The sequence below is a fragment of the Sinocyclocheilus rhinocerous genome, unplaced genomic scaffold (genome assembly GCF_001515625.1).
Source record: "Sinocyclocheilus rhinocerous isolate Xijiao unplaced genomic scaffold, SAMN03320098_v1.1 scaffold714, whole genome shotgun sequence".
NCBI classification, from domain to species: Eukaryota; Metazoa; Chordata; class Actinopteri; order Cypriniformes; family Cyprinidae; genus Sinocyclocheilus; species Sinocyclocheilus rhinocerous.
In genome coordinates this window covers 460,007-471,993 of record NW_015646165.1, presented here as the reverse complement: position 1 = coordinate 471,993, position 11,987 = coordinate 460,007, and the positions used below count along the sequence as shown (strand labels likewise).

General features: G+C 35.2%; 2 protein-coding genes across 2 annotated transcripts in view; both read right to left on the bottom strand.

Moving 5' to 3' along the window:
• The window catches only part of LOC107706997 (zinc finger protein 740-like), a 6,845-nt gene extending 4,959 nt beyond the window's left edge, over positions 1-1,886 (bottom strand). The window contains exon 1 of the mRNA XM_016510861.1: positions 1,775-1,886. The gene's annotated coding sequence lies outside the window, so the exon portion shown is untranslated. The remainder of the gene's footprint in view (positions 1-1,774) is intronic.
• Positions 1,887-2,518: 632 nt separating this feature from the next.
• csad (cysteine sulfinic acid decarboxylase) lies at positions 2,519-11,089 on the bottom strand. Its single transcript, XM_016510860.1, has 14 exons — positions 10,958-11,089; positions 9,184-9,305; positions 8,959-9,085; positions 8,686-8,776; positions 6,829-7,051; positions 6,642-6,721; positions 6,504-6,558; positions 5,587-5,703; positions 5,381-5,445; positions 5,182-5,263; positions 4,815-5,014; positions 3,383-3,434; positions 3,192-3,281; positions 2,519-3,098 (listed from the first exon to the last, which is right to left on the bottom strand). The coding sequence occupies exons 1-14, from the start codon at positions 10,971-10,973 to the stop codon at positions 2,925-2,927; spliced, it is 1,494 nt and encodes a 497-aa protein (XP_016366346.1). The 5' UTR covers positions 10,974-11,089; the 3' UTR covers positions 2,519-2,924.
• Positions 11,090-11,987: the final 898 nt, after the last annotated feature.

The following is an 11,987-nucleotide window of genomic DNA, read 5'->3' as shown; positions in this document are numbered from 1 at the left end:
AGCCTAGAAACAGAAGGGGGGGGGGGTGTATAAAGCCAAGGTAATATCCATCTCTGTCTATGATGTTGCCACACATCTAGCCCACCACTAACAGAAGTTGTCAACCGTGGACAAATCACAGCTTTTATTCGCTAAAATTTAGACATTTTCCATGTCTGCATTGCCAAGCCTTTGTTTATGTAGGCTTATAGGGCTGTGTTTTTAAGCCATAAGAGTTTGGCTTCAGATTGGTGTCAAGAGTCCCTAAATGACATCTGGAAACAAACCAGGTCAAAACTGAGTGGAGTGAATTCTCATTGGTTCTGTCAAACTGAAATGGTAGGAATACATCCGAACATTTATGCCGTGTTGATTTTGGATTTGGTTGGTCGGATTCTGGGACTCATTGGAATAAAGAACAGATTTATTTCAACCACCCTCTTTCCTTCCATCGCTTATTCCTGTGCATTAGTCTGACTAACTCACCCTCAAAGATCCAGATAAACACAACTATAAATCATGAATGAACAAAATGAGGCACGGAAGCCACTGGACAATGAAAGCAATTGCACTGCTCAAAATGAACATAGCATGCTTGCAATGACATTAAGATCAAGGCGAGTGGGTGAATATTGTATGTTGAGTTCTCCATTCGTTTGGCTCTTGAGGGGATTTGGCAACCAACAGGGTCCTAAAGGTTAAATTAATTCCAGGAGATAAAAAATAAAATCACATCAGTCTTATCACATGGCAAACAGACTGCAGTCTGAAGCGAACCAAGCCAAAGAAAACAAACTTTACAAGACTTTACAAAACTCAATTGCATGTAATACACTCCATTATAACTAATTTAGCCTGTAATTTTAGGTAATAAATCAAACTGCTTATTAGAAACCATGATATATGTATGCAAATTAAAACAAGTATTAACCCGCTCAGACCTAGTGACTGTTACAATGGACATCACTTGTATTTATTTATTTTTATTTACAGCACAAGATTCATATAACAGTCAATATTATATGCAACATGATTCGAAAGATTGCAGGTCTGAACCACAAAGAGCTTTTAATGATCTTTAATGTGTTTACAAACATAATGGTTTAGCTTTACATGCTCCCAAGAGTGAAATTCATAATAAATAATAAATAATGTAACTACTATTAAAATTTAATATTTATACATTTCACTTAAAAACACTTGATTTAAAAACAACTTGAGAGTACAATAATTTATCATTAGCATTATTAAAATTTATTTTATAAAATGAAATGTATTTAAAGTTCTTCATTAACTTATCAAATCCAATAACAATTTAATCAAATTGTTACTGTTCACAAACATGTCCGTTGTAATGAAATAACTATTAAAAGTAAACATTTATATATATATATATATATATATGACCGAATCATATGCTATAATATATAATAATATATGGCTAAATCATAAAATTAAAATTAATATTGCCTATAGTTGAATTGAGAGTAGAGATAAAGCACTGCCATATTATTTGTGTCTGGAACAGAATTCAGGTCTGAACGGGTTGAAAGTAACAAAGTGCACGAATTCAGATATGTATAATCTCAATATCTGAGTGAAATTGATTTGTCTTCGGTCTGAACTGTAAACACATTACTAATGCAAACTCCTCCATTCATCCTACAGCACAACAGGGCGTGAGTTCACGGTCTATTTAACTTCACATTTCAATCCTATTAAAACCTTGAATCTTCTTTAAAATGTTGTTTTAGGTTTAATAAGCAGTACGGCAGGCTGTGCGCATTTGTTTTACCTTACTCTTCTCGGTTTACAGTAGCCCAATGTTTTCTTGTCGGACAATTTTTAGTTTACAAACACAGGAAACGTTACCGGAAGTGCTCTCTAGGGAGAGCGCATAGACTGTCACGTGATCACCACACTGGCAACAAATTACAGGCTGCTTCCGGTATAAATAAAGTCCACGAGTGTTAAAAGGGAACTTTTTTTATTAATATGTAAAATGATGAGGTGCTTGCGAAAAATTTTTTATTTTATATTTGGAAACGAGAAAAATATACTTTATATCCTTTATAATATAAAGGTTTTTGTGACAAATATTGACGTTTTCATTTACAAATTTCAAAACAAAGTAAAACAAGACAAAAAAAACAAGCTTTCAGCTTTTCAGAAATGTTCAGCCTATCACATATTGACCTATATTTTTGGTAAGACTCCTTTATAAAGGAGACTAAAGCAAAATAACATTGTGCCGAACAAAAGGTCACAATTTAACACAATCAAGTCATTATTATCATCAACTAATTTATAAAATATCCATATTAAATTATGGACACACACACACAAAAAAAGTAATTTACTAAAATAAAAATCTTTTGCATATTTAAAGGAAAGCTTTTTTTCCACACATAAATTCAGATATCACTGAAAGAAGTGTCATAAAAATCACACTTGTTTCTGTGGCAGCCCTAGGCTCTAAAAAGAAAAGAAAAGGAGAGAGAGAGAGTAAAGGGAACAGCCACACTTTAGCCAATCAGAAACGCTTTCTGCCTGTAAATAATTTTGCACATTCAGTTTTGGTGACATACAGTTTCACAGTGCTTCTCAATCCTGGTCCTGGAGGCCCCTGCAGTGCACATTTTGGATGCCGCCCTTATTTAATACAGATGATTAGTAAATTAGTAAAATTAGTAAAAGTCCTAAGATCTAAATTGGGTTTTCCAAATGAATTCAATACCTACGTGGGCCAGAATCTATGAGATTCATTCACTTTATGACCTTTGTAGACGCACATTTATTTGCTGGCTTAATCATTGAAGTCAGTATTGTGTACCGCTTATAAGTCAACATTTTAGCAACCTTTAGAAAATCGCAAATTAAAAATATCAAGATGAGAGGGGTTAATGTGACATTATCTATTGGTAGACCACTGATATTCAAACTAACTACAGGTCCTTCCCTAGTTTTTCTATCTCATCAAGGAAGAAATCCATGTCCTTGGTGGTCAGCTGAGGAGAAAGAACAACCATACGGAAGAAGTTGACACGTCCATCCATGGGCTGGTATCCCACCATCATTGTTCCACGCTTCATCATTCTCTCTTTGATGACTGGCGCCACCTGATGGCATACATTGAGCATGACAATAATTCAGTGCTCAATAATTAATTTCTCTGCCATTTTATTTGTCATTCTACATTAAACAATGCTGACCTTTGATAACCTTTCCTGGTAATCCGGACTGTTCTCCTTCCCTTTCAGACTGGGTGGAATGAACCAGAAGCAAACGTTCACAAAATGCCCCTATTAGAAAACACAAACCATATATAAATATATAAACATGCATTATATTTACGTAAACATAAGTACACTACTTCAGGTTTGTATACAGTGCAACACTGTACCTTACAGACCAACTTGAAATTCTCCCTTTTCTCCATTTCTTCAACTAAATACCTGGTGCAGACATAAATAATATATTATTAAAATACATATATATATATATATATAAGCATAAATAAATAAAATAATATATACAGTAACATTCAAAAGTTTGGGGTCAGTGAGTTTTTTATCTTTTATTTACAGTTTTTTTCAAATGCTAACATCCTTTTGTCCAATCTCTAGTCACATATTCAAAACTCTAAACACAATAAGCACAACATCCATCTGTTGTGACCATACCATTAACACAATTCATGTTGTGTTCACACAATATGCAGTCAATTACCATGTTTCTAAAATGCTTTTATCTTCTTTTCATACAAGCTTACCCAAAACCAAAATCATGGATGTTTTTAGTCTTATTTACAAATGCTTAAACACAGCATGTCAGAAATGAAGACCTAATGTTCCGAACCTTAAATATAGTATAAAGCTTCTACCTCTGCAACAACAGCAGCTCAAAGGTATTGAAAAAAATCTGTCTGTATAAAACATTGTAACGACTGATAAGCATTTTTAAGTAACAGATCACTGAAATATTTAGAAATAGCTGATTCCAGGCTCAGTTGGAGGAATAGTCTGGTGTTGAAGCTCTTTCCATTACATCAACAACATAGAGTAAAAAAGACCTCTTTGAATTGGTTTTGTGGATGCAGAAAAACACAGAATTACAGAGAGAGAAACAAATAATGCCTGGGAGAGGGAAAGGAATAGTTGTAGGAGGTAGAGAAGTAGTTGGATCAGAAAAAAGATCAACTGTTAGTATTTTGACAGTCACTGTGCTATGATTGACTATATGTTTCTGTTGGATAGAAACTAGTGCTAATGTTTTGACCGAATGACTCGATTTTGAATCGGGTTTGCTGTGTTTTGTTAGAGTTAGTATATGTAGAAAAACGTATTCAGCATTTTGAAATGTAGAGTTTGTATTTATTTAACAAAATGCGATTTTGGCCAGAAAATTTACTATTTGGCTAATTGTGTGATGTAGGTGTGTTGCTGTGTTAAGAGTTTAGAAAAAGTACTCTAAGTATTGGTAAACGCTTGTTAGCAATTGAAAAAAAATGTAATGTTACAAAAGACTAATATTTCAAATAAATGCTTTTTTTTTCCTCTTTCTATTCATCAAAAATCCTGGAAAAGTGGATCACAGATGCCACAAAAATTCTAAGCAGCACAACTGTGTTCAACAAAATCAGCATATTAGAATGATTTCTGAAGGATCATGTGAAAAAATCTCACCAATCCCTACATTTTTAACAGTACTGTATACATTAATAATATATTGCAATGCATTTAAGGATATAAGTCAATAGTGTTTAACAAAATGCAACATTAAAAAGATTGATAGTATTTTAACAAACAACAACATCTAACAGATGCATCAAATACCTTGCGAGGGCAAAGGCCTTATCCACTCGCTCTGAAAGCCCATGTGTTCCTATTGCTTTCCACATTAACCAGAGCTTCAAACAATCCACCTTGCGGCCACACTGGATAGATTTGTCTCCCGTGTCTAGACTTGTATCGTAGAACTTGTCTTGCTGGAATAAGTAGGTTGCGTTGGCACTGTGACAGTGCATTAGCAGATTCTAAAGATTGAGATGAGGAAGATCAAATTAGGAACAGTGCACTTGTGGACAAGTCAATATAACACATTCATTTGACTAAAGAGCAAAACACTGCATGAATAGACTTGCACGGGTTTAGAGGTAAAATAAAAGATAGATGGATTGCTACATTCCATAAGCATTCATACCGTGGTATCTCTAAATAAAATCACAGAGCACTGCAATCCCGCTAGAAGCATTTTGTGAGGGTTCCAAGTCACAGAGTTTGCTCTGAGTGTTAGAAAAAGAACCATTAAATGATATAGTCAAAGATGGGCTACTTCTCTACCCAAAGCACATTCAATTCAGGGCTCATTCTGTAAGCCCACAGTACACAAGAGTTCAAACCTTTCTATTCCTGCAACCAGACGTTTGTGTTTTTTTGAAAACAGCACGCTTCCTCCCCAAGCGGCCTGTAAAGGAGAGAGATCCAGATTGTAACAGTTAGGAACGGGTGAAATTCTGCAAACAACTGGATACACTGAAAGTGGGGGCCACATGCATATAGACGTGTTGCACAATGATGTTACATAAGGTAAACGTGCTGCACTTACGTCAATGTGCATCCACATGCCGTTTCTTTCACTTATGTCAGCTATGTGGTTCAGAGGATCAAAGGCGCCCTGCACTGTGGTACCCGCTGTGGCATTAACGAAAAATGGGACAGCATCCTGAAGGAGACACATTAGTCAAACACCATTAACTTTTGACCCTTGGATATTTCATGCAAAAAAAAAAAAAAAAGTATTGGTTTATCACCCTAATGTCTTTTCAAACCTGTATGTCTTTTTATTTCCATATAACACAAAAGGAGAAGTGTTGCATAATGTTCACGCTGCTCTTTTCCATACACGAAAGCAGACTATGTTGGGTTCTACCTCAAAAAAGCAATCAGATGTCTTTAGAACACTTTCTGGTCATTGTCTGCATTCTACAAAACACTTCCTTTTGTGTTCCATGGAAGGAAGAAATTAAAATGGATTTGGAATGAGATAAATCATTACCGAATTTTAATTGATGTTCTCACTTATACAAACAGCTTCAAATTTACCATATTAATTCATTATAAAATTATAAACACTAACATTCAACAATTTGGGTTCAAATGAGTCGAAAAGTGAAAATAGAAATGTATCATGTTTTACAATTTTACTTTCCATTCATCAAAGAATCCTGAAATACTTGTCACACGTTTCCACAAAAATATTAAGCAGCACAAATGTTTTCAACATGAATGATTTCTGAAGGATCATGTGACACTGAAGACTGGAGTAATGATGCTGAAAATTCAGCTTTGCATCACAGGAATAAATTACATTTTATAATATATTAAAATAGAATACAGTCCTTTTAAATTACAATAATATTTCATAATATTACTGTTTTTGTTTAATCAAACAAAAGCAGCATTGGTGAGCAAAAGAGACTTCTTTAAAAAAAATCACCTTACTGATATAATTAAAATATTTACTTTTGATTTTGCTTGCACAATTTTTGCCTCCAGGTCCTCTGGTATCATGCTGCCACTGTAGAGGAACAAAGAAACATTTTAAACAATTTAAAGTGAACCTCTGGTTTTCCAAAATGTGTTAGAGATAAGATCCGGTACCTCTCATCCACTTGTACAATGAAAACATTGTCTGTTCCAATACCAAGAAAAGCAGCAGCTTTTTTCATTGAGTAATGACTCTAAAAGAAAAAAGAAAGACATAAAATTTGATGGTACAATTTCGATAATACTGCATTATTTACCCTTTTAAATCTAAGATTAGAACAAGTAACTTCTGACTTTTTACCTGTTGTGATGTAAATATAGCCATGCGTGGTGTGGCCCACAAGCCTTGTGTCTTCACTTGAGGGAAGGCCCAGTACCGTGCGATGTTCATGGCGTACATGTTGGACACTGAACCCCCTGGACAAAATATCCCATCTCCTTCTGACCAGCCAACCAGAGAGCGAAGCTGACGGAGCACTTCCTCCTCCATCAGGACAAACACCGGAGCCACTTCATAGGTGTATCTGAAACAACTTCACACTGAGTATTTTGAGCATGATATGTGCATGTATTTGTATCAGTGTTATTTTAGTATCATCAATATGCTATTATAATAGTTTGGAGAAATTTAGCAGTACATCACTTGTTCACCAATGGATCCTCTGCAGTGAATGGGTGCCGTCAGAATGAAATTCCAAACAGCTGATAAAAACATCACAATAATCCACAAGTAATCCACAGCACTCCAGTCCATCAATTAACATCTTGTGAAGTGAAAAGCTGCATGTTTGTAAGAAAAAAATCTTAATTAAATTTTTAACTGCTTCTGGCTAAAATAGTATGTCCATAATATCTAAAGTAGTCTATCCATAATATTGCTTGTTGTCTTGTCTGAATCAGGAAAGAAATATGCACAGATCAAGCACAGGTTACATGTAAAACCAGTCTAAAACTGATATACAGGTGCATCTCAATAAATTAGAATGTCGTGGAAAAGTTCATTTATTTCAGTAATTCAACTCAAATTGTGAAACTCGTGTATTAAATAAATTCAATGCACACAGACTGAAGTAGTTTAAGTCTTTGTTTCTTTTAATTGCACAATTAAAAGAACCAAAGACTTAAACTACTTCAGTCTGTGTGCATTGAATTTATTTAATACACGAGTTTCACAATTTGAGTTGAATTACTAAAATGAACTTTTCCACGACATTCTAATTTATTGAGATGCACCTGTATGTGGGTGGATTTTGATGTGAGAGGACAACAGGAGATTTACTTTTTCAATGGACGAAGCGTTATTATGGATTATGGACTCTATTTTGGTCAAAAGCGATGGGTTGAAGTTAAATATCTTGATGGATTTGATTCTTAAAAACACACAGCTTTTCACTTCACAAGATGTTAACTGATGGACTTCAGTGGTGTGGATTACTTGTGGATTATTGTGATGTTTTTATCAGTTTGGACTCTCATTCTGACGGCACCCATTCACTTCAGAGGATCCATTGGTGAGTAAGTGATGTAATGCTAAATTTCTCCAAATATTTTGCCATGAAGAAACAAATTCATCTACATTTTGGATGGCCTAAGGGTGAGTAAATTTTTAGAACAATTTCATTTTTGGGTGAACTATTCCTTTAAGATTTTGAATTAGTTTTTATCTTTATATTTTCTGTTTTTATTTTTAACAATTTAGTTGTGTGTTTTGGTTGTTTTATACATTTTATTTATTTATTTATTTCAAATTAATATAGTGCATGTAATTTTTCAAATAATATTAAAAAAAAAAACATCTTAGTTTTAGTTAATGATAACAACACTGTTTGCATTATCTAAAAATTCCAGATCCTAATTTAATCAATCTCTAATCAAAACAAGTGTAGCTCCATGCTGTTATCAAACAGTGTCATCTGATAACGTCAAGTGCTCTAAAAAGTTACTTATTATTATGACAACAGGATTTAATGGGACACTTCAGAAACAGTGTAACAGTTTACAATTTACTCAAAGTTTAACACTTATGAACCCTTCAGTTAATAATACGCCATACAGACCATTTTACAACCCTCATCTGAGGATCTAGAATGGCACATTCACTGTAACACTTTAACATGAACACCTGAAAATATATACATGAAAGTGCATCCACACGTACTGGCTGGTGTTGAGGGTTTCAGTGAGGAGCCGTCCTGTCAATGCATGGTAGTCCACGCCAGCAAACAGCTGATTGAAGAACCGAGGATGACCTGTGAAAGAGAAAAGGCTCTGGACCAGGATATAACCACATATTCAAGATTTAGGAGGAACTAATTTAATCATTTCAGAATAAAACACTGTTACATCTACCAGGCTGATCCCACCCCTACCATATAGGACAACCACTAATATGAATAATTAGTGGGATGTGATCCAAACACATCCAACATACAGGTTTTAACGCTGTATCTCGCCACATCTCGGACCCTCTGCAGTAGCTGCTCGTGAGATTCTCCATGTTCTCTGAGATCAAGGTCCAGAAGAGCTCTCAGTTGATCTGGATCTTTCCACTCACACACCTGTGAATGCAAAGATATGCAGCCGATCTCATGAGATACATGATAAGATAGGAAGACCCAGCTGTTAAATGAGACGATAAATTCTTAAAAGACTTGACCTTCTCCTTCAAGTCAGTTCCTTTGTGAAGTATCTCCTCCATAATCACATTGAAAGCCTCAGTAAGGAACAGCTTGCCATCTGACTCATATTCTTCCAGGTGGACATGGCCATTAATATATTCTGTTACAGATACATATAAAAGAACATTTATTACTAAATAAGCAAAAGCAATATGATAAAACAAACCAATGTTCAATAAATAATTCATTTTAAGTTAATAATAACCAAAGACACAATTCGTACTCTTCACGATCTTCATGATATAGGATTAAAACAGTACGCAAAAAATGCAACACGCAAAAAATGTGTGTGTGTGTATATATATATATATATATATATATATATATATCAAAGTCATATCATAATAGCAATGTCATATAATCTTCATATGGTTTATGAAACATTGCAGCTGGTTTGTAACTGATGTAACTGGTGATCAATTTCGTCTAGAACTAACCGACCTGATCAACATCTACCAGGCTGATCCCGCCCCTACCAGTATTCCCAGTAGCCCCTCACTGCAGAACACAAGATCCAGGGGGCGTGGTTGGATCCTCATCTAGGGGGTGGAGATGGGTAGGTTTAGGGGTGGAGATGGGTGGGTTTAGAGATCAGGGGGTGGAGATGGTAGGTTTAGGGGTGGAGATGGGTGGGTTTAGAGATCAGGGGGTGGAGATGGTAGGTTAGAGATCAGGGGATGGAGACGGGTAGGTTTAGGAGTGGAGATGGGTGGGTTTAGAGATCAGGGGGTGGAGATGGGTGGGTTTAGAGAACAGGGGGTAGAGACGGGTAGGTTTAGGTATATGTAAGATGGGAGGAGTTGGATCTGGATCCAACCACGCCCCCTGAATCTTGTGTTCTGCAGTGGTATTCCAGCTGATCCATCATGTAGACCAGATTAGACCAACCTACTGATTACAACACTGGTTAACAGTAAAACAAAGATAACACACATGATAAATGAAATTAGATTCAAATTTCCATTTAAATTAAAAGACGTGGATGATTTGTATACATTTAATTGTATTGTAGCTACACTGAATTATAATATAGATATATCATTTATATAATTTTACATTTACAAATCAATCGACCATAAAAATGCATTTGTCCCACTTTTGATGAACTCTAACTAGCTATTTACGGTTGCCAAGCAGCGCCGCAACTCCGCGCATAATACAGAATTCACATCCAATCAGAACTCAAGAGTCGGTTTTATAATAAGCGTTATAAATTCCATGGCAACAATCGCGATATCGTATGAGGAAAACGTCATCAACGCCCCATTTCTTTTTTTCTATCTAGGCTATATGGAAATATGACCCCAAAGAGCAAAAATTACTTGGAAACAATCAAAAACGAAAAGATTTAGCTGTAATGTGCAACTTTTTGCTTTTGTTAAGAACAAGCAATTAGACCTATATATATATATATATTTTTTTTTTTTTTTTTTTTTTTGCAATTTTTCTCTCTTGAAGTTCTTTATTTAGTATCCAACTGTGGTCGATGAGAGAGCGGAGAGGGGCGTCACGTTTCAATTCCTGCAACTTATGCAATAGTTTTTATACAATGTATCATTCATCGACTACTCAAAAAATGTCCACTTCCAACCCCACACATACCTGCAATTTATTCCTGCTTTTAAATACGTTTAAACTCGTACCGTTACAGTATTACATCATCCGACAGAAATGCACGATTTAGCAAAACTATGAAATTGGTGCATTTAAGAGAAACTTCATGTGTGCATCCAAAACAATCAAACCTCTCACCTTCAGATGAACTCATCGTGCTGTTTAATGTCCTTTCTGTACTCAGCACTGAAACTCTCCTGTATCTGATGTGTTAAGGATGCCTCGAGACCCTCAGTGGTTCATTGCAAGATCCAACCTTCATATATGCACACGCCCGATTCGTCATTCAAGTGACATCCTATAATTGGATTAGAGTGATATGGGTGTCCCAACAAAAAAATCAATCTTTAACTTAAAATAAAAAAAAACTTTCTGAAGACCCAGGTGATATGGGGCTATCAGCCGCATGCGGCTGTCAAGTACATATTTGATTAACATAATTTCCAGCATTTTAATTTCTTAAAAATGCTGAGAATATCTCCAGGTTTCTTACCTTCTGCAAAACCATTGGACGGTTTTATTAGTTGATAAGTGGGGGTGGGGGGAGATACATTTACTGTGCTAAAACTGTGACTCACACACAAGCAACCAATAACAATAATCAATACAACAACTTTAGATGCTATATAATGACACACACATGTTCATTTAGGCAATGAATGCTGCAAAACAGGGGTACAACGTTCAACATCTTCCAAACTCTGCAGCGTTGTTCTAAGTTCACATTAGACTGTTAGAGTTTGCTGATGAAAGAAAGATATATCCTTCCACGTATGTTTGTCAGATTGCTCAATGATCCCACACACACTCGCTCACAAGAGTGGAATGGAATGTCACAGGGTTCAAAAAAAGAAAAGAAAGAAAAAAAAAAAAAAGAGTCTGGACCAATGCGGAGCTGCTATCTTATAGAAACAGTGTTTCCTATGGAAAAAAAGGTAACTTGTGAATATTTGCATGCAAATTTTACGTTAAGACATTTTGCTGGCATCATTGAAAGAGTCACATGGAAAAATAAAAAAATAAAAAATAAAATTTCAAATTATATATCAGTCTCATGATAATGAATTCTCTGTATTTTACAATTTCATCTAGTTTTCAAATGTTTTGTCTGAACAAAAGAAATCCACCCTATATGTCGCAGAGATTTTGAAGAGCTTTCCAGGAGCCA

Coding starts and splice junctions, on each gene's coding strand:
- csad (XM_016510860.1), bottom strand. Junction 5,264..5,380: donor CTGGTTGCAGGAATAGAAAG/GTTTGAACTCTT, acceptor TCTAACACTCAG/AGCAAACTCTGTGACTTGGA. Junction 3,099..3,191: donor ACCAGGAAAGGTTATCAAAG/GTCAGCATTGTT, acceptor GTATGCCATCAG/GTGGCGCCAGTCATCAAAGA.